General features: G+C 48.8%; 1 protein-coding gene across 5 annotated transcripts in view; it reads right to left on the bottom strand.

Moving 5' to 3' along the window:
• INSC (INSC spindle orientation adaptor protein) overlaps positions 1–23,219 on the bottom strand; it is a 126,527-nt gene that overhangs the window by 31,109 nt on the left and 72,199 nt on the right. For all 5 annotated transcript variants that reach the window (XM_070273411.1, XM_070273412.1, XM_070273413.1 and 2 more), the window contains 2 exons: positions 19,451–19,564; positions 11,796–11,921 (listed from right to left, as the gene is read on the bottom strand). In XM_070273411.1, the coding sequence (XP_070129512.1) occupies positions 11,796–11,921; positions 19,451–19,564 (240 nt within the window). The remainder of the gene's footprint in view (positions 1–11,795; positions 11,922–19,450; positions 19,565–23,219) is intronic.

Here is a 23,219-nt window from a genome sequence, read left to right as displayed (position 1 = left end):
AGGAATGGGACAATGGATGAAAGGGATGATATAGCCAGCTTGGCAAACAAGTCAGTAAGGTAAAGAGAGGCGAGTTATTGAGGTGGAGAGAATTCCAGGATTGGGTCACTTAAGGATATAAATAGGAAATAATTTCCCTGTCAAGCAGATGATTTTCCTCAAAGCTGATAATCAAACGACGCTCTGAAGGCATTTAGAGGGGGGAGGAGCGAAGTTTGGGAGAAGGCATCAAAAGGTCACTAGGAACAAGCCCATTTCCCCTTGGGTTAGGGTTTCTAGGTTTGTGCTGATGTGAAATTTTCAGCAAAGCACTACTGGGCACAGCTGGCATCTGAAATGCACCCAAAGTGCTTCTAGATTAGTGGTTCTCAGATGATTAAAATCATCTGGGAAAGTTTTAAAACACTAATACCTGGGCATCACCACCAGAAATCCTGAGTTAATCTGTCTGGGGTGGAGCCTTGGCATCAATATTGTTAAAGACTCCTCAAGTGACTCTGATGGAGATCCTGGGTCGAGCGCCACTGCTCTAGAGGTCCCTGTGATGCACTGGAAGTTCACAATCCCGGGGGAGATGAGAGCCTGGGTTTACACCTCAGCTGTGCTACCTGCTGAGTAGGTGAAGTGAGCAAGGTACTCACCTTCTCTCAACTTTCTAATCCTTCATATGATAATAATATCATACTTAATAATTAAATAGTGAATAAAATATTGAAAGCGCTTCTCCTGAAATCAGTAACAAGACAGAGAGATCCATTCCAGCACTCCTATTTAACATTTTATGGTGGCCCTGGCCAATGCAGTAAGACAAGAAAAAGAAATAGATAAAACAAACAATTTGAAAAAAGGAAGTAAAGTTGTCATAATTTCCAGATCACATGATTGGGTACACAATCCGAATCCACATAAAATCCAAAAAAATCTACACACCATTAAAATTAATAAGTGAATTTAGCAAGGTCATTAGGTATAACATTCAAAATTGTACTTTCTATGTATTAGCAAGAAAGAATTAGAAAATAAAAATTTTTAAATAACAATTACATTAGTATAAAAACATACCTAGTATTGAAAGTAGACATTTAGTAGTTAACATGATGTAGTCTATACAGAAGTTGAAATACAATGATGTGCACCTGAAATTTATGTAATTTTATAAACCAATATTACCTCAATAAAATTTTTTTAATTAAAAAAAAATACCTAGAAATAAGTCTAAAAAAGATGTGCAAGATGTCAACACTGAAAATTCAAAACCTTGCTGAGAGAAATTAAAGACAATCTATCTAAGTAGAGAGATATATTACATTTATTGGTTGGAGTACCTTATACTGTTTAAGATGTCAAATATCCCAAAATTTATTTATAAATTTAAAGAAATCCCAATCAAATTTTCGGCAGGTGTTTGTGTGGAAATTAACAAGCTGATCTTAAAATATATATAAAAATGCAAAGAACTTAGAATTACCAAGATAATCTTAAAGAAGAACAAAGTTGGAGGATTTATTCTACAAAATAGCAAAATTTTATTATAAACTACAAAGACTCAGACAGTGCCATATTGGCACAAGGACGGACAAAAAGACTAATGGAACAGAAAAAAAGTCCAGAAATGGACTCATACATATGTCGTCATCTTACAACAAAGGCACCACTTTAATTCAGTGATGAAAAGATGGTCTTTTTGATAAACGGTGCTGGCTCAACTGAGCATCATATTGAAAACACTGAACCTTGAACACCATTAAAAACAATTAATCTGAAGTAGATCATAGACCGGAATGTGAAAGGTAAAACAATACAGCTCCTGGAAGAAAATATAGGAGACTATCTTCATGAGCTGGGGGAAAACAAACATTTCTTAAATGGACACCAGAAGTATTAACTACAAAAGAAAAGCTCAATAAATTGGACTTCATCAAAGTTAAGAATTTCTATTCATCAGAAGACACCATTAATTGAATGAAAAAGCAAACTACAGGCTAAGAGTCTATATTCTCAATAAATGTACCCAACAAAGAATTCGTATGCAGAATATATTTTTTAAAGTTTATAATTCAATAAGAAAAAGACAAACAACTCAATTTCTTAAAATGGGCCAAAGTCTCAGACAGACATTTCACAAAAAGAAGATAACCAAATGGTCAGTAAGGATATGGAAAAATGCTCAAAATCATTACTCATCTGGAAAATGAAAATTAAAACCATCATGAGAGATCACTATGTCTCCAAGCAGGTCACAGTCAGGGCACCTCCTTGTCAGCTGTCACAAGGCTGCAAACTACTTATCCCGACTTCTGAAGCGTCCCAAAGGAGAATGAAACTCTCCTTTGGCAACTGTGGTGTTCATTATCTGTGTCTTTCCATCTCTCCTCCATCTCTCCTCCTTCTCTAAGTCTCTTCCTCTTTCTCATCACTCTTCTCTCTCCCTGTCTCTCTTTGTCTCTGCGCGTGATCAGAGGACCCACCACGTCCTGTCAGGGGTTGGTGGACGTTGTGCTTTGAGGGCTGGCCTGCTGCCAATACTGTGCTGTCAGTGCCAGGCTGTTCCCAGGAAGTGGGTCCTCCCTAGTCAGATTCTGCCCCCAAACCTGCATCCTCTATCATCTTCTCAGTCTCCTCACCGTCTCCTTTCCCTGCCCCAGAAACTTCCTTTCCCCTGCTCCTCTCCAAACTAGCCCTTGCCCCACTCCAGAAGCTAAAGGGTGAAGACAGTAGGCCCCATCCCTGCACCCATCCAGTGCCCTGAGTGACCCTTGCTTCCCTGCAGCACAGCTTCCCTTCTCCCAGCACGAGCATCATGCTGACATCTGATTTCTTATTCATTTTCTGCTCTCGCCAGGTTGCTGGGGGTGCAGCCAGGAAGCCCGCTTTGACCAACATTTTACCCTGCTGAGCTTGGAACCCCTCGTCTCACCAGACACACACACACACACACACACACACACACACACACACAGGCCTCCGTCTGTGAACTCACAGGGAGAGGGAGGTGCCCAGCTCTCTTCTGACAACTCCGAGAGGAACACCACCCCCTCAACACACACCCAGTCCCAGAGAAGAGGCACCAGAAATTGCAGCCCAGCCAGCTGAACACCTTCTAGCTTCTGTTAACCACATTTGTCTTCCAAAATTATTGCACGTGGCGCACAGACCAGCAGACCAGTATCTCCCTCCACCAAGTGAGAAAATCGAGACTCATGGGGATTAGGAAACTTCCTGTGGCTCCTCAGCAAACCGGTGGCAAAGGAAGGGCTGGCCCCAGGTTCTCTCTGATGACCCCCAACCTGGGGACAAGGTCTGTTTGGGGACCCAAGAACATGGGTTCAGGGCTAGAGGAATGGGGGGCGGGGGGAGCTAGAACAAATTACCAGGGTTAGATGATACAAGAGGGGGCTCAGGGCAAATCCCACATGAAGATTTGTAGTCATTCTGTCCTTGCTGAGGGACAATGTCTTTGCTCCCATCCTGCCACCCCACACAGGGGCCTGAAACTGCTCCCAGAGGCCCTGCCAGGCTGTGTCTGAGTGAAGTCAGGCACCTGCATCCTGGTGTCAGCCATGCTGCTAACAGTGGGCACGTGGCATGTATGTCCTTCCTCCCTCTGGGACTCTATCCTCCCATCTGCAATGCGGAATAAGGCACCAGAGCTCTTCCAACAGTGTTTACTCAGTCACACAGCCAACATTGTTCACCTGTGTGCAGCTTCTTCCCTGATGGACCAAGGGGGCCAGACGGTGCCTGCTGGTGGGGAAGCTCAGACTGAGCTCTGAGGCCAGGCAGGGGGAACACGCTCCAGGAGCAGCACTGAGCATGAGCATGGTGTGAGCACCCAGAGGAAGGAGAGCAGTCGGGGAGGCTGTCCAGGGAAGGAGTATTTGAGGCATGTCAGCAAGTGCAAGTGGAACACTCCACTGGGAGACCCCAGCCCAGGCAGGGGCTCCAAGACAAGGAAGCCCCTTGGACGCTCAGGGGAGGAATCCAGCGGGAAGGGGGAAATAACTCACATTTATGGCGCACTGACTCATTGTGTCCTCACAAACTGCAAGGCAATGATTATTGCTCTGCTTTCCATGTGATGAGCCCAGGGGTGGGAGGGGTGTGAGAAGGTGGTGAAGCTGGGCATGGAGCCCAGACCTGTGTACCACACAGGCAGTGTGCTGGAGGCTGCTTGCTGGAGGGCACCTTCAGTGACAGGCCGATAGGTTTGTATTTTGTCCAGTGAGAACTAGGGGGCTTATGAAGCATTCTGCTCCAGGAAAGCACAGGACACACTCGCTGGGGAAGCCTGGAAGCTAGAGACTTGTTAGAAGTATCCACATCCTCCGCCTAGAGGAGGCTGGCTCAGCCGGAAGAAGCGCCTGTTGCCTCGAATTTGCAAGCCCCCGCCCTCTATGCGCACACACACACATGTTACACAAGGACACATTGGCCCTGACCACCGTTTTGGGGCCCAGAGCCCACCAGCCTGGCCAGCTCCAAGAGAACACAGCCCCAGGCAGCGTGGCAGGGCTGCCGCTGCCGCTCTGGTCCACCAGGGGCCGCTGTTGCACAGCGCATGGGGACCCGGCGAGGCCAGGCAAGCGCAGCCTCCGCCCGCTGCCGCTCTGGCTGCCGGGAGGCCCCGCGTCTTCTCCAAACTCAGGCTGGACCTTGCCTGTGGGATGCAGCCCCCCGGCCAGCCAGGCCTTCCTGCAGCCTGGGTAATACTGGCCCGTAATCTCAGCGTGAATCCTCGCGGGGAGAGGCGGAGGGGGTGGGACAGTGTGCCTAATTTTGTTCTGTCTCTTCACACCCTGGCCTCCTTCAAGTCCGCCCAACCTCTACCTTCAAGGCAGATGGAGGAGGTTGGGAGACTTGGCAGTGGGGAAGGGAACGAGCCACGCTCCCTCTAGAAAGCCTCTTTGCAGGGCTGGGGAAGGTGACCATGGCAGTCCCCACTGCTGTCTGCCTGTAGGCCAGTCACAGCACAGACAGCTGACCTGGCACCCTGGGATTCTCTGCGCAGTCCTAGCTCATTCTCTGGGCAGGTGAAGGCCTAGCTGATAAGCCTAGGTGGGTTGAGCCCCAAAGAGGGATGGGGAGGCATGTGGATCTCCATTCAGAGGCATTCTCCCTCTCTCGAGGGGATACTCCTATATACAGAAGGGGCTGCAAGTCAAATTCACCAAAGATTTCTTACCTAGCATCCACAGCCCCTCTCTCCCCACCCAGCCTTACATATGAGAACTCACTCAATCCAGATAAGCAGCTCCCTCCCCCTGGGGTCTGCCTGCTATGCCACTACCTCTTTCAGCTAATGGGGTGGGGTGGGGAGGGGCTTGTAGCAAACTGAACTCCCATAGGGCTGGGAGCAAAAGATTGGGGTTCTCAGCCCAGGCTCTGCCTCTCCCAGTGTCTCTATGCTTTCTAGCCTCAACCTCCCCTTCTGTAAAATGGGTGTGACCATCTCTCCCTGCCTTCCTTGCAAAATGATTGTGAGAATCAAATAAGCAAAAGGATAAGAAAAACTGGTTAACTTTTCTTTTTTGCAAATATTACCTATTTCTGACCTTCTGCAACTCTACAAGGAGCAAGCAGTGGAGAGAAATTTCTGTAAAACAGTAGCTGGAATGGCAGAGCTCCCACCGCCCCCCTGCACCCCGCTCCTTCCTGCCCAGGGTCTCTGGGGTTTCAGTAGCTGGGTCCAGGCCTCCCTGTCTCTGTCTCCAGCCAGCCCTTCAGATGTTAGGGCATCTCAATCCCAAGAAGCTGCCCCAGGAAACGGGGTAGGGAGTGAGGGAGATGCATGCAGACAGGCAGCGGTTTCCCATCTCTTGCCACTGATGAATTTCTTCTTGGACTTGAAATTGAGCCCTCCTCCTCCTGTTCATTTTTAATTTCTCCATCGATTTTCATTAAATTCTCCCCTTGGCTCCAGCACAGGGTGAACTTCTTATTTGAAAAATAAAACAAGAGGCAGGGGGTGGTAATAAAAGGAAGCTCTCTGGAAAGCAAGATTGTCTCTGATCTCAAGGCTGGAGGAGGCAATTGTTAGAACCACCTTGGAGGTTGTCTGAGGCTGTCTGAGCACGGGGCTTTGAGTGTCCCCCACCTATTATGGCCCCGGATCTGTTGGTTCCTGCCCCTCAGGTCCTCGGCCCCTCACCTGGATCACAGCCCCCAGTCCAGCTCTACTCCACAGCCCCCTCGAACCCCATCCTGGCCCCTGGCCCTGTCCAACCCCAGCCTCTGCACCAACAGTGCCCTAACCATCCCTTTAGCCACTTGGAACACCCAGAACTCTGCCAGGACTGGTGCAAAATCCCGAGGACTCAACCTTTTGGGGGTATGCAGAGTTTTCCCCAGATGAGCCTGAAAAGTTGGAGACAAAGGGGCAAGGAGGAGGGACGAGAAGCAGACACAGGCTGAGTGCTTCCTCCACACAGGCTCCAGGCTGGGGGCCCCACCCCCACTGCTGCACTGCATCATCACGGTGGCCCCCCGAAGGAGGGGTCGTCCTCATTTTATGAAGAGGAAACTGAGATCCAGAGAGGAGTGACTTGCTCCCTGGCCCCCTTGCAGCCTCACCCAAACCCCACAGTCCTCTCTTTTGTTAGTGCCCATCCACCCTCCCAGCTCTAGTCCTCCAGGAAGGCTGCCCTGACTGGCGCAGGCAGGCTGGGTCACCTGACCACCCAGGCTGAATTGGCTGCATCGGCTGTCATCAGGCTATGTGCTCTGGGGCCCTCACTCCCTCCTTGGCCTTCATTTTCTTCCTCTAGTCTTCTCCAAGGTCAGGTCCAGAGGACACCACCTCCTCTTCTGGGCTCCCTGAACTCACTGAGCTCCTAAAAGGCTGATAGCCCCACCGCCGACTGGCCAGCAGAGTCCCTCTGCCTCTACCACGGCCACTCTCCCCAGCCCACCTGGGAGCTCCTCCTTGGCACTCTGGGTCCAGCCTCACTGCTTCCTTGGTCTTGCCTTCACCAGCACCCCAGGCGGAGGTGGTACTGTGGGCCTGTGCCTCTCATGGCCTGGGACAGCCCTTCCCACTGTGTGTACTGCTGGGCCTCTCCCCACTTGGCCATCTAGGGAGGCAGGGAACACAGCTGCTTGTCTCTCCTTCCCAGAGCCCAGCACGGGGACTGGGGGTTCAGGGGTGATTGTCTGCCGAGGACACAGGGAAGGCAGGACAGACTTCCTGAAACTCGCTGATACAGGGGGAACACGATGGTGAGGAGGCCACAGCCAGGATGAATCAGACCTCTGGAAAGAGAGAATGGAGGCTTGAAAGACCCTTCCGATACCTCTGGGGAGGGCTTTGCTGTGTTTAGACATCTCCAGCCCTGCTCGGGGAGCGTCCATGTCTGCCCTCTGCCCAGATCAACACCCAGAGCCTGGCTCCCAGGGAGCTGTTCCTGCGGTTCCCACCTCAGAAGGGCCAGCTCTTCCCAGGGCAGCACAGTATAAAGAACATGGGCTTTGGAACCAGCCAGACTTGGGTTTGGACCCAAGCTGAGGACACACAGTCTCTGAGTCTCAGTTTCCTCACCTGCAAAATGGAAAGGTTGTGAGAACTTGAGTTCCAGCCCTACCCAGCTTCTCCATCCTGTGCACCGGGTGGCCTCTTTGCACGCTGGCCCCTCCTGCTGGCATGCTAGTGCTCCCTCCTCCAACAGACAGTAACCTCCCTGAGGCCTCTGATTTCCAAACCCCAGAGAGGAGTCTCGGACCTGCTGCAATCACATGGCCACCATTTCTTCGGTGACAGGTGTTTGCCAGGCACCAGGTTACTGTACGTCTGTTCTTCTCGGACAGTCCTAGGAGGGAGACGTCATCACGCCCATTTGACTGATGAGGAAGTCATGCTTCAGGGAAGCTAAGCAACTTTCCCAGGGAAATGCATCCAAGATCATAGGTAGAGAAGTCTGGGTTCCAACCCAGGAGAGCCTGGCTCTCAGAGGCCATGGTTTCCCCACTGCGTGAGTGAGTTAACTGAAGGAGTGAGCTGAGTAAGTTAAAGTAACTGACCAACTGGATGACAGAGAAATGAAGAAGCCGATGATGAAGTGACTTCCTGTGAGTGAATGAATGAACCCTCCACTGAGTCTTTGACCACAAATGCCCCAAAACCAACAGAGCTGGGCATCACACGGCAGGGCTGGGGACGGATGGGGGTGCCTGGTGACCCGACTAGACCCACACCTCCGCTGCTGAGGTCTGTGCATGATTTAATGAACCACCTCAAGGTTGGATGGGAGTGGGGGGAACCACATGACAGAGATGAATTTCACCAAATCCGGTGCATTTCTTACTGCCAATTAATTAAGCGAGCCTCAGCGTGGTGGCCAGGCCAGTAAATCAGGGGAAGGCTGGGACTTTGACATTATCTGATTAGGGCATGACTGTGCCGGGGGAGTGGGCGGCTGGCAAGAGCCCCTGGGCACTGCTTCAGCACCCCACCTTCACCGCCCCCTCCCCCCCCCCCCCCAGTCCTTGGATTTCCCCACTGTAAGCACTGACAATGGTCCACCACACCACAGCCTGAGGCCAGCGCTCAGCCATCTGGATCACAGATGGTGACAGGTGTGGGCCAAGTCCTCCCTGGGTGTCTCTGGAACTTCTCAGAACTTGGGAAGCAGCATGATGCGGAGGAAAACAGTGTGGACACTGGCCTCACAATATCAGATTTAGGTCCTGGGTTCGCCTAATGGTTCGCGGCCCAGGCTGGCTCTGACTCGGCAGAGCTGCTATTAAATTACTGCAAAGCCATTTATTAGCTGTGTGCTCTTGAGCAAGTTGCTTCAAGTCTCTGAGTCTCCCTTCCTTCCATAAACAATGAGGATAATAACAGTGCCAATGGATTAACGATTAAATGACACAAGGAAAGGAGGGGCTTAGCAAAGTGCTCGCCCAAAGCAAGTATGTGGTATGTGGTAGGGATTGTCCTTTTTGTCATCATCATGACATCCTTATTACCTGATAGAACAGAGGTCCACCAACATTTGCTGCAGAGGGCCAGAGAGTAAATATTTTTGACTTTGCGGGCCCTATGGGCTCTTGCAATGATCGATTCTGCTGTTGTGAGGTGAAAGCAGACACAGACAACCCCTCAACAATGAGAACAGCAGTACTCCCATAAAATTCTGGATCAAAAATTTGAATTTCACATAACTTTCCTCTGACACAAAACGTTATTCTTCTGATTTTTTTCAACCATTTAAAAATGAGAAAACCACTCTTAGCTCATGGGCCATATATACAAAAGCAGGCAGCAGGCTGACTCTGGCCCGCAGGTCGCAGCTTACCCCCTCTGCTCCAGGAGGCCAGCTCCATGGGGACAGGGGTTGTCTGTTCTGTTCACTGCTGCGCTCCCGGCACCTAAAACAGTGCCTGGCAAACAACAGAGAGTCAATAAATATTTGCTGAATGAGTGCATTACAAGCCATTTGATTCTGTGCAACAAGTCATTTCACCTCTATAGGCCTTGGCTTCTGCATCTGTGCAATGGGGATGCTTGCACACAAGGCCTCAAATGTGCAGGCATCCAGTGAAATGAAAATGCATGTGGAGCCGCTGTGCAAGCCCCACAATTGCTGTACAATGTAGTTGCTGTTTCAGGCCCCCGGGGGGCTCTTCCCCTCTCCCTCCTACTCAGTGCCTGGCACAGAGCGGGTGTTTCAGGAGTGTCCATGTCTGGAAGGTGTCTGACCTGGAGGACGGGATGCCCAGATAGGCTTCCTTCTCCTGTGCCAGCTGGGGGTGGAGGATTAGGACCTTGGCCAGGAGCAGCAAGGTGGCGGCGGTTTAGCTGTGGGGACCTTTTGGGGCTCTGAGAGTATCTATGAGACCAGCAAGGCGGGAGGCAGACTGGGGATTGGACTCAGACAGACGGGGTCCAAATCCTGGCTCCGAAACTTACTATGTGATTTTAGGCAAGTCATTTAAACTGCCTGAGCCTCAGTTTCCTCGTCTTTAGGAAGGAGATGTGAATAGTGCTCACCTTACCAGGTTTTGGTGGGTTAATGAAGGGATGTGTGGAAGAGGCTAACTCAGTCTTGGGCACTGAGTAAGCACTCAGATGATGCTTGCGGGGCAGGTGGCCCATCTGGCCTGGCCAACATGCATTTGTGCCTTCTGGCTTTGGAGCAGCATCGAGAAGGTGGAAGGAAAAATTACCTCCAGCGTTCCCAGCTACACAGGTTTTCAACTCTAAACAAAAAACCCTGCCGGTTTTCTTCCCTGGATTGAAATTTCCCTGCTGCTCTGCAAACCCTCTACAGCCAAGAAATCCACTGCTCTTAGAGGATCGGCAATTCCAGTCCCTGCTCTTTTCTCCTCCTATTCTTCCTGCCAATAAGTGTGAAAGAAGATGAGAAACAAATCCTGCCTGGCCATTTTTCCACTGTCCAAGGAAGAAGATTTTATGGGAAAAGAGAAGATTTTTCAGCACATGAAGCTGGAGATGCTCAATGCATTTGCTTCATGAAGTCTGTCCGTCTATCTACCTATCTCGCCACCGCCCCCTCCTCCATTTAGCCATCTAGGTGAGCACACACATACAAAGGCTTCCGACCCCGTGGGAGGGGACACTCTATTCAGAGGAACTGGCACTAGCTCCTCCACTACCTTGCTGTGTGGCCTCAGATAAATTACCTCCCCATTCTGAGCCACAGCCTTCCTGTCTATAAAATGAGCAGATTCCCCATCCACTCTCCATCCGCAGCTACGAGCATCTCTGAGCCGTGATCCTGTGACCCTGTCTCTCACTAGATTTGGAAAGAGGTCGGGCATAAAGTAAGATGACCATCTGTCTGGGAGTCCAGACCAAAGTCAAGAAGCTGGGGGTAGGGTGTGGGTTTTCGGGGCGGTCGGGACCAGAGTGTGAGACACAGACGGAGAGCAGTTTGCTTGTACCATCCCCACATAGACCAGTCACAGGAACAGACTCAAGGTACTTCCCCCAACCCTGCAAGCACCACAACTGTCACCAGGCCATATCAGGCCTTTCTACCTTTCTTCCATAAAAATTTTCAGCATCTTTCCTTGAAACTTGGTTGGCCTGGGGTGGGCGGAGTTAGAGGGGAGGTGGTGATCTGACAGGCCCAGGCGCCTCAGCTCCAGGCCAACCTAGGGCGACATGACTCGTTCCAGCTCTCACCTCCCACTGGCCCCAGGGTGCAGGGCTTAAGCTGCTCCTCCACCGGGACCTGAGTGGGTCTGAGCCTGCAGAAGGGCCCTCAGGCACTCTAACCAGGAGGGTTGGGGAGGCCTGGACTGCCGTTTAGGGATTTCTCAACCAAGGACACGCTTGGCCTTAGGCCTCAGTTTCCCTTACCCAAGCCCTCTAGCCCCGGGGGAGCCCTACCTGCTTGCCAAGGCATCCAACCCCACCCTGCTCTTGCCCGTTCTGTCCCCGAGGAGCTGGATCCTGTTCCTCCTGCTGGGGTCCTGCGGTGAGCGAAGGACCAACTGCCCCGAACCTCGACACCGCTCCCTACCTGACTTGCCTGCCTCCTGCTGTGTTCCACCCACTGGACTCTGTCGGCCACTCCTCCCAGGAGGTGCTGAGCGCCCCTCTGGGCCCTACCTTTCCTGCCCGAGCTCCTCAGTCCCCAGCCCCTTCACGTCTTCATCAACTTCCCTAGTCAAGATCCCAGCAGCCCCATCTGAATGAGGCCTGGGAAAATGAGGGGCTCAGGGGACTTGCTCCCTGAAGAGGCGCACATGGCCCCCAGGAGGTCTGTCCCCCTCCACCGTCCGCCTGGCTCAGGCACCTCAGCGCCCCCCCAGCCAGCCAGCTTGGCTCTTACCTTCTCCAGCTGGTGGACGCCCTCTTCCACGCAGCAGATGGAGGCCAGCGTGCGCAGTGCCTGGGGGTACAAGCAGCGGAAGCTGTCCTGCCGGCAGACCTTGAAGAGCGCCACGACCCCACCCTCCTGCCAAGGAAAAGAAGTGTCACAGGACCTCACTGTGTGACCTTTGCTGGGCTGGACAAGAATAAGTGACATCCCTCAGTCAGCAGTATGCTTTTGGGTCTATAGGATGGGAAAATATGCCCCGTCAAAGTATGCTGCTTTGGCGTAAGGATTATTTTGAGCTAAAGGTAATTGAGAAGAAGCAGAACAAGAAAAGATCTCTGCCCTCCCCCATTTGCTTAAAAGTAAGACATAAATCTACAAAGATGCCCCCCTCCCCTCTCTGCCAGGAAAGACAAAAGTTAATCACCCAAGACAACTTTAGACCGTTCTCAGCCTGGAGACAGCACTGGAGGAATCTACATAACTTTACTAACCAGACTTTATCTATGATTAGTTTCCCATATATTTGTCTTCCCATAATTTGCCACCCCTAGAGACTCAAGGTCCTTTTCCTTTATCGTGTCACTTCTCTAAAAATGTATGGTTCCTTTGCTAAGATGCTATATAAGCCCAAGTTCTAACCAATCCTTTGAGTTACTCATCTCCGATGCTCTCGTGTGTGAGCGAAATGCATATGCTAACAAACTTCTGTTTGTTTTCTCTTATTAATCTGTCTTTCGTCAGCCCAATTTACAGGGCACCAGCCAGAGAACCTAGAAGGTAGTAGAAAAAAAGATTTTTTTCCTCCCCTACAGTTCCTACGCACACACACTTCCCATGCTCACATGCATGCTGCAGTGAAATGCTATCTCCAGAAATAACGTCACCCTCGATAGTCTAACTGGAGGTGGGATCCCCCAAATGCTTCTGGGGCTGGAGGGCAGGCATATTTGCTAGGGCCTGGCTCAACACCATCCAACGCTGCTCCCACACTCCTGGCAACTCCTCTCAGCAGTCTGCCATGGAGCAAGCCTGGAGGCATCTGAAATAGGTTCTAGAAACAAATCTAAGGCAGGTGAAGGGAACTAAAGCCTAGATGCCCAGTGCTGGTTCTCGCTCTGCCCCCACCCACCCGTTACTTCTCAGATTCTCCCAACCACCATGGCAGGCCCACAAAAAGGAGTTTCATTTATATCAATGCTATAATTTATTCCCATTTTGTGATGGAAAAAATTGAAGTCCAGATGGGTGAAATAACTTGTCCCAAATCCATATTCTCCTTGCTTTCACTCTTTTACTCCAGTTTGTGGAAAAAAAAAAAAAAAGCAAAAAACCTTTAGGACCAATCAGCCAGCTCTCAAATGTGAGTGTGTACTTTCTGTTTTGTGAGCTCTGTTCGTGGAAGCCCCTTGAACTTGAGGAGACTTCCCAGGAGAAGTCTGGGAGGACTTCTGGGAAGAAGCTGGGAGTGAGTGAGGCACTCATCCTAACTGGTCATATTTATTCCATAACAGTCACTGGAGCCACCTTAGTTCTCGGAGCAAAGTGAGGCAGCTAATAGATCACAAAGGTGACTCATCAAGGTGCCCAGGAAACTGGTGGCAACACCAATGCCGGCATCCAGGGCAGGAGAAGCTGGGTACCCCCCAGCTGGCTTTGTCTGTTTCCTCCTCTCCCCTTCCCTGAGGGCTGGAAGGTCCCCAGGGGGTGGCAGCAGTGAAGAATGTGGGAGCACGTGATCTGACCTTAATCCTGAGGGACACTCCCCTTTAACCTCCCTTTTGCTGGTTCTGACTAAGCCCCTGCTCTCTATCCCCCAAAACGAAGAAAAATGTTACAAGAAGAAGATGGGTTCAGCTAAATACCACCCCCTGTCTCATTTTTGAGAACTCTTTCAACAAAAAATACACTGAGCACCTCCAACGCACCAGGCGTTGTCCCGTGTTCTGAGGACGCAGCAGCAATGACCGAAAGGACAACGAACAAGCAAGTGGAAGGGGAAGTGAGGACCACCACAGCCCAGCACACACTCACTCAAACAAGTCACCCCAGCTCTTCCTTCTTCTCACCCACAAAAAGGCACAGAGACCTTTTCATCCTAAGAGTTTAGCAACATATTTTTGCAGAGACCAAGATGGAAGCGTCCGACTTAGGGGGAGCTGATCATTTCTGACATTTTATAACCAGCTAAGAGTGGTCCTTAACTTTTATATTCTTACTTCCTTTTGGGTTGTTCATTTGGTGGGAAAAGAGTACAGCTCAGGGCTGGTAAATTCATTCACACAGCCAAAAAACACTAATGGTTTATTAGATGGCAGATACTGTGCTGAGCACTGAGCACGCTGCCTCAGTCCCCATCCACACTGAACTCACAGTCTGGCAGGAAGACAATTTTAAAAAATACAAATCTGCATAGACAAGCAGTGTAATGGGGGGGCTGCAGGTTTAAAGGATCACAGAGCAGGAACCCCTAACATAATCTGAGGGGGTTTGCAGAAGGGTCAAAGAGAAACACTGTGGTTTTAAATGCACATCATTACTCCGATAAAAATACGCTCTGGTACTGGACAAGCCCCCCTCTGATTGCATGCTCCACAATCCTTTATCCCTGCGCTTTATTCCCAGGGCTCCTCAGACATCTGATGAGGGTTCTGCATGAAGATCCTACTCAGAGAGTCACTGAAGTAAAATCGAGTTACTCTTTAAAGTGAGAAAACAGAAAGCAGAGTCCTAAGCTCTTTTCAGCCAAACTTTATGGTCGCTAATGACCTCCTTCCAGATGTAAATATTTAGATACATGTATATATATATATATATATTTATTTATTTATATTTAAATATATATATTTATATTTAATCATATATATTGTATAAATATTATTTATATAAGCAGAATAATAGACAATAAATGAATGATAGATATGATAAATAAATGATAGAGAGCCATAAATAAGTGATAGATAGATAGATATTTACGTCTGGAGCAGACAACGAAGACATGATGCCAAAGAACGCAGGCTGAGAGCCAGGATCCATGTGGAGCCGTCCTTTGGCTCAGGAGGCACTGAGCCCAGCATAACTGTATTTAAGCCTCTGCATGCATTTGCATTGGATTCTCATTACATCCTTTCCTAATCCTATGAAAAATGGCCTTAGCATTTTTAGCTACTGGGAGAGGAAGGAGGGACATCCTGAACCCAGACTGAGGGGATTCTGGTTCAAATCCTGGCTCTGCTGCAGGTTACCTTTGGCTGAAAATGGGGTCCTGACAGCTACATGACAGAGCTGTTGGGGGAGCAATTGACTGAATGTCTGTGAAGGGCCTGCACCCGGCTCTGGACGGCAGGGTGAGGGTCAGGCTGTGGACAGCTTCCTGGTTGGAAGAGTGTCTCATACTCTCGTGAAAGGTGTCCTGAGGGCTGGGACACGTGGCAGCAAGAGGAGGAAGGACGCTACAAAGGAAGTGAGGTAGATTAGTGGCATGGACCACCCTGAAGCCCCCATCAAGGACCCAAGAGGAGCACCCATCTTAGAGCAGAGCCCAGAATTGCTGGAGCTAGCAGAATGACACTGCTGGCCAGAGCTTGCTTCATTTTATAGAAAGCTCTGGGCTCAGAGCCCAGTTGTGTCACGGTATGCATTATTCATACAGACTTGGGATAGCCCGTCATAAAGCTGGAGGAGGCTACTTGTGGGGTGCGTAGGCTAGCAGTAAAGGGAATAATAGAGGAGCTGGGGTGGGGGCAAGTTTGACAAAGCACACAGAATTTTCTGTGCTCTGTACTCAGGAACGGATGGGGTTTGCCACCACCATCATAGGGAGGACTGGCTTTATTCGGCCTTCAGAGGAACCCAAGAGGCTAAGAGGACAGACCTCAGACAGGCTGCCCAAATCATCCCCTGGAGACAGTTCAGATGGATGGAGGACCCAAAGACAGAGCACCCTGGGCCCCAAAGAGGTGGCTGGGAAAGGTCACTGGGAGGACCTGCCCCATCTCTCTCACAACGTTGGGCGCATTTCCTGAGCATCAGTGGTGAGAATGCTGTGCAGGGTGTACCAGGGACTCCCAGCCTATACACCACCGTCAGGACTTCAAACCCAACGCAGTGATCCCGCGAGAGAAACCAATCTCACCATCTTCCAGGCTGGAAAGGTGAGAGTCATCACCGAATCTTCCCTCTGTGCTTCAACCTTCTGTCTACTCTCTCCCAAGGACCAGAGACACGAGAAGCTGAGATTAAGATTCTGGAGTCAGCAGATCCAGTTAAAATCCTAGCTCTGCACTGAATGTGGGTTACCTCCTCTCTGAGCCTCTGTTTCTTCATCTTAAAAATGGGAATGATAATTATAACACATCATACGATTATTCGGAGGGTCAGATGACATAATGAATGGAAAGCTTAGCACAGTGCTTGCCGTATAGAAAGGATGCAGTAAATAATAAAGGTTGTGGAAGGGGGGAGGAGGGCAGAGGGAGGAAGGGGGTGAGAAAGAGGAGGAAGGCAGGAGGAAGGGGAGGAGCAGGTGCTGCTGAGAGGCAGGTCAGAATAGGAACCAAGAGCCGAGCCTCTGCTGCCGAACAGCCAGGGTCAAATTCCAGCTCAGTCACTTACTACCCGTGCGACCTTCTAGCTGTCTCAGCTTCTCCACCTGCACATGGGGATAAGTACTATCTACCATAGAGGATTGTCATGAGGTTTAAATAGATTATTAAGTAAAAATCCCTTAGAACATTATCTGGCATGTAGTAAATACTATATAGAGGTTTATTTTTTATTTCTACTACTACTAAAGCACCACCACCTCTAGCATCATCAAAGGTGACCATCTCTAGCTCTAGAAATCTCAAGTTCCGGGGGCCGGCCCAGCAGCATAGTGGTTGAGTTCATGGGCTCTGCTTTGGCAGCACGGGGTTGGTGGGTTCAGATCCCGGGTGCAGACCTACGCGCCACTCATCAAGCCATGCTGTGGTGGCATCCTACACAGAAGAACTAAAAGGACTCATAGCTATGGTATTCAACTATGTACTTGGGCTTTGGTGAGAAAAAAAAAAAGGAAGAGGAATATTGGCAGCAGATGTTAGCTCAGGGCCAATCTTCCTTGCAAAAAAATTAAAAAGAAAAGAAATGTCAGGTTCTCCCATTTCTTCCCTACTCCTGACAATGCCTCCCAGTGCCAGCCTTCACCAGCCTCATGCCTGGCGTGGGCACGCTGACTGTTGTGTGTTATACCAGGAGCGGAGAAAGAGGAAATCCTGATGAAGAGGGAAACAGAATTGTTGAGACAGGGGCTTCGCCTGGAAGGGGAAGCACCCTAAGTCTCTTAGCCAACTGAGCTGGTGAAATAGAAAGAACATTGACTCCGGAGCTGGACGAATGTAGTTTCACAAGTCAACTGCTCAAGGTACTCAAATACCGTGAGTCCTGGTGTCCAGTAAACAGGGTCACTGAGACCCATCTCAGAGGGGGCCTGTAGCTAAGATATGATGACTGCTGATAGTGCCCAGCACCAGGCCTGGCACATTGAAAGCAACCAGTAACAGTCATTCTTGTTGTTGTTATTATTCATATTTGCTGAGACACATGTATTCCTTGGGTAGGCTCTGGTAGGGTATAGCCCATGTCCACACTCAAAGGGCCATCCAAATCTTTACACAACTACTGGTCGTAGTTCTTAAGAACCCAGGCTGGTATTGGGATGGAAGATAGTTGAGTAGCTGAGGAGGGGGTCCCCGCCCAGGCCTTCTCCCCCGCTTTCTACCACTGGAAATATTTGGATCAATATTTAACCAGACATAAGTTCTGGTTCCCATAGGAGACCAATGCGACCTTTGGCTAGCCCCTCTCTGCTTTTCTGAAGTGGAGCACAACTGCAGGCAGCGGTAGGAGCCCTCTACAACTCAGGCAGACGGAGCTGGGCGTGTGAGGCCCTGGAGCAGACCAAGAGCTTTAGCAAAGTTTCCTTCCCAGGAAACTTGAAGGCCTGTTATTTCCAAAACGTAAAACCTCTTCTGGCCCCATGCGCCACTCAGAAGAGGTCCTTGCCCCTTCGACACCTCACATCCACACCGGGAGCCCAAACCCAGCCAGTATTTGCGGCTCATTTTGAAAGGGGAAAATAGTCATCGTTCCAAAAGAGAGCCAGCTAATTTCTGCTTGAAGGCAATCCAACTGATGTTGAATCAGTTTCAGCCCCAGGTTGGAGCCCCTCTGTGTCCCCCACAGCTCCAAGGAGACAGACCTCCGGAGGGTCCACACCCTTGACCAAGCTGAATGATGGAGTCACAGAATCCCTGGAGAGGACCAACCTGATGCCATCCTCTCCATCCCCTGGGCCCCCAAAACACCACAGGCTTTCCAAGTTAAATCACTCTCAGAGAGAGTAATGGTCGCCAACCTAAGCAGCACATTAGAATCACCTGGAATGCTAAAATATCCACCCCAGGCTCCATTCTCAACCAATTAAATCTGAATCAGAACATTTTTAAAGCTCCCTAGTGATTCTAATGTGCATACAGCGTTGAGAAATTCTGAGTCACACTTCGGCCCAAGAACCTGAAGGGCCAAGGATTGAATCAGAAGCCACCACTGTGGGCCTAGACCGTAAACTCTGAATTAAAGAGCAGGGTTCCAATTCTGACTCCTCTCTTTAACAATTGTGTCTCCCTGAGCGAGTTCCTGAAACCCTTTCTTCAGCTACAGATGGGAACAACAAGGTACTTACTTCATAGGATGGTTGTGCGATGCAAAGGAAATAATGTATGTGAGGCATTCAGCATGGTGGACAGCAGTGCTCAAATGTTAGACCTCTCCCCTCGCCGGAGTTAACAAGCGTTTACCCTGCTCTTTAACAGCTTGGATCAGTGATTCTGAGAGTCTGACCGCGCCTCAGAAACCCCTGTCAAGCTTGTTGAAATGTAGTTTCCCAGATCTTACCTCAGGACTTCGGTAAATCTTGGGTGGAGCAAAAGTATCTAGGTTTTCCAAAACCTCCCTGAGGAATTGGGATGCAGAGTTAGGACCAGGACCCACCGAGCTGCAGCATCTTCCTGTGCCCGGTGTCTTAAGTCAACTGAAGGACACAACTTTGCTTCCAATTAGATCACTGGTTCTATGCCCAGTGATGATGTCATTTCTCAAGTAAAAACATGAAAATGAAACAGACCCTAGTGAGGTCCTAGGATTACCAGTTGGCTATATTTGCCCTAAATGTTTGGACCTCAAGTGCACGGGCAAATTGACCGTGAAGCCAATGAATTACAACTCCCATTGTAACTGAAGAAAACCACTGTCCTTTTCAATGTTTCCTTCCCTTTATGTAGTAGTGGAGTGACTACAGGAATTTTGGGGGTCCAGCCAAGAACTTGAGTTGGGGGATATATTCAGCTTGGGTTTGGTGTGATATGTGGAGATGAAGAAGGAGGGTTGATATTTATAACAGACATCATTCATAAAGAAAGATGATAAGCAGGGAATAAAATCAGAGGGATCAGCCACTATTAAAGATGGAGACACCAAGGCCCAGAGAGGGGAGATGACTCTTTCAACATCACACAGCAAGCAAGTGCTGGAGTCAGGACAGACTTCCTGAGCCAGCTGTCCCAGCAATCTAGTTTCCTCACACTCTCCCTAGGCCAGTCATTTTGGCCCCAAACCATGAAGCTCACCTTGGCTATGATGCGGCACAAGGCAGCTCCCTCCTGGGTCAAGCTGAACAGGTTCCCTGTGGTGGATTCCGTGGTGTAGATATTGTCCGAGGCATCGATTTTTCTCACCAGTGCCTACGAAAAGAGAGCAAAGTCTGATGGTTACTCACCCCCATCTACCCTCTGCTCATCTTCCTTAGTGGAATACCAATGGGTCCATGCTCCTAGGAGCCCCCTAAATCTATAATCCTGTCCCATCCACCATCCCACTATGGGGGTGATGAGGTTCTAGCTTTGGGAAAGACACGAGTCAGCATGAGGTCTGAGCTCCATTTCAGAAATATGGGATAAATTCAAACCCTGGGGTCTGGACCACAAATGTGCCCTGCTCCAGTTGATCAGAAAATCAGCTCTCAGCATTGATGGTCCCAGCAAGTACCATTTTGTGGTGCTACTGGCTCCTAATGAGAACAGAAACCATTAGATAAATAAATAAGCCATCAAGTTGAAAACCAATGAGTTGCTACAGCTATGACTAAAGAGTCAGCTCACTGTGGATGGCTAGCAGCCAACGGGAACTCCAGCTGAGCGATGGGTTCCGGGCTTGAGTCAAGAGAAGCACTCCACTCTACGAGAGTAGCTAACTGCTCAGGGACATTCCACGGGGTGTCTAGCCAGGCTAAAACAGCAACACGGGGCATCCTGTCAAAAAGTGGATAACTCTGATGCTGGACTGATCAAGGCTGAGGGATCCAAGGCTGGTGGTGAGAGGGCAGGGATAACCGAACATAGGACCCAGGGAGGCCCAGGAAGAAAAGCAAATGGAAAATGTTTCAATCAATAAGATATGAAGATTATTTCTAGAAGAGTTTAGCTTATTTCTGAGATAAAGCTTTTCACGTATCTTAAAACCACTCGATAATCAGCCATTTGCTTTGAAGCATGTGACTCATTGATTATAAATGATTCCTACCTGCTAATTCCTGCCAGTTTCTTGAGTTTCTCCTGAGAGGTGTGGAGACAGAGGCTGGTGAGAGTTGCCTCTGGGGGCCCCATGCAAGAAAGTAAGGCCTCCCGACATGGGTGTTCTGAGAGCCATTTTTGCAATTTCAGTTGCCATGTATATTTTAATATAGCAAATGGATTTGTTTTTAATTAACCCTGGCATTATGGAGAAGACACTTAAAAAGAAATAAGGAGATCTTAGTTCTAGTCCCAGCTTGCATTTTTAACACACTACGTTGATGAGGAAGTATGTATACAGTTAAAAGTGTGGACTCCAGAGCCAAACATCCTGGGTTCAAATCCCCACTCTGCCACTCTGTCGATGTGTCCTAGAGCAAGGAGCTTAGCCTTTCTATGCCTCAGTTTCCTCATCTGTAAAATGGTGGAAATGACCGTGTCTATCTCTTACAAGGGTTGTATTCATCTCTTAAATTTTCCGATATATATAAAAAACTTCTAGGGCCGGCCCCGTGGCTAAGTGGTTAAGTTCACGTGCTCTGCTTCTGCACCCCAGGGTTTCACAAGTCTGGATCCTGGGCGCAGACCTAGCACCATTCATCAAGCCATGATGAGGCAGTGTCCCACTTAGCACAACCAGAAGGACCTACAACTAGAATATACAACTATGTACTGAGGGGCTTTGGGGAGAAGAAGAAGATAAAAAGGAAACTTGGCAACAGATATTAGCTCAGGGCCAATCTTTAAAAAAAAAAAAGGAACGTCTAAAGGTACCTGGCACACGCAAACAAAATAAAGTTGTTAGCAATTATTATTTTGTGATCCTAGGCAATTGAGATAAACTTTGTAGGCCTCAGTTTCCCCATTTGTAAAATAATTCAAATTAAGGAGGTTTGAGGCTCAAGGTAAATGGCTCTCTCTTTTTTCTTCTTTATTTAAACTCATAGAATTCTTCACACACACGATATGCTAATCCTCTACATATGGTAGTCTAAGATTAAGTGTGTATTTAATCAAGCTACATCAAATATAAGAATTATTCCCTAAGATTTGATAGATGCCTCTTGTAAGATATTTAACAAAAGGTAAAATTAATAACCAAGATTTGTCATACAAATCTCTGTAATGAATGGGCTTCTTAGAATCTCTCCCCATCATTACCGTAAGCAGTTGCATGAGTGACACTAATGCTTGCGTGAAAATGCGGATTTCACATATTGGGGTCCTGTACCTAAAGGGTAATTACCCAATGTTCCTGATTAGTGTTTGCAGTTGAAGCAAATTAACATTAAATTAACCAATTCAAACCCAATGTCTTTTTGCAATCATCTGCTAATATTAGACCATTTACGTCTGAGAATAATTTCTTGTTAATATCTATACGCATGTATATCGTAATTATGCCTCAGATACGTCTCAGTGAATCAGCTCTCTGACAATGAAAAGTTGTAAGCATCCTTTTCACAAGGATAAACTTGGAAAGATATGAGATCAAAGGTTCCACTGGAATCGTCCAGGCCTTAAGTGTCACAGTACGTCAGAGCTGGAGGTGCCTTCAGAAGTCTCGTCCAGCTCTCACTTCAAGGTAGAGAAAACTGAGACACAGAAATCTGACCAAGGTCACACGTGTGCTAAGTGGTGAATTTGGAGCTCAACCCTGTGAATCCGACTTCCTGTTTTTAAAGTCAGAGAACCCGTCTCCTGCAACAGCGGCAGGACCTGACCTGGGCAGAGATGGAGAGCTCAAAACAAAGAGAACATTCAGCCGCATTACCAGCTCTCAGCAAACTGGAGAGCGGTTCTTCATCCCGGCTTCCATTAGCATCTACGAGGCTCTACCCTATGGTGGCCTGAGCGCCTGCTGCAGGGGGAAGCGTTGACTGAGAGCCCCCGCTGCTGCCCCTCTGGATCCACCACTGTGTTCTTGCTGAGGTCATACTGCCCCTGAGCTACTCCCAGCTGTGACTGAGCACAGCCGGGGCACTCCTGTGGGCCCATGACTGCAGGTCAGAGGACTCTCTAAAGGGTGACTTCGGCTTGAAAGTTCCGAGTCTTTCCCTACTCAATTCTTCCTCAGTTGTCAGACCTGAAATATGGTTTTCCACGCATGTTCCTGCTTCCTCCTCTTCACCCTTCAGAGGCATCTCTTATCAAATGCGATCTTGGAGTCAGCTTCAAACTAACACAGTCTCTAAAATCAAGTTTTTTCGGGAAATCAAGGAAGAACCAGAGAAGTTTCAAAAATTTGCTTCAGCCTATATCATGAGAAGGGTCATGAAAGAACGGAAAGAAAATAAAGAAGATAGACCAATTAGGCTGAATGACAGAACTTTTTTTTGGTGAGGAAGACTGGCCCTGAGCTAACACCTTTGCTAATCTTCCTCTACATTGTATGTAGGATGCTGCCACAGCATGGCTTGATGAGCGGTGCGTAGGTCTGCACCTGGGATCCAAACCCACGAACCCTGGGCCACTGAAGCAGAGTGCACAAACTTAACCACTATGCCACCAGGTCGACCCTGACGGAATTTATTTTTAAGACAGGCTGGGCCAATATGAAACAAAAAAATAACATCTTGAAGACCAGAAGAAAGTGATAAAAAAGGATTACGGAGATGCATGCAATCTAACTGCTCTAAATAAGAATTCAAAAAGGAGGATAGATTTTTAATTGTATCTTGATCAGAAAGAGCGACTGCAACCACATGAAATTTATCAGGAGAGGTAAGCTCTCAAATCAGCCTGGAATGAGTTCTTCTGAAAGAGCCAGGAATATGTTGGGAAGCCTCTTCCTAAAGCTTCAGAGAGAGAATCAATAGTTAGACAT

Source organism: Equus caballus, chromosome 7 (genome assembly GCF_041296265.1).
Source record: "Equus caballus isolate H_3958 breed thoroughbred chromosome 7, TB-T2T, whole genome shotgun sequence".
In the NCBI taxonomy this organism is placed as follows: Eukaryota; Metazoa; Chordata; class Mammalia; order Perissodactyla; family Equidae; genus Equus; species Equus caballus.
This window is presented reverse-complemented; position numbering and strand designations above follow the sequence as displayed.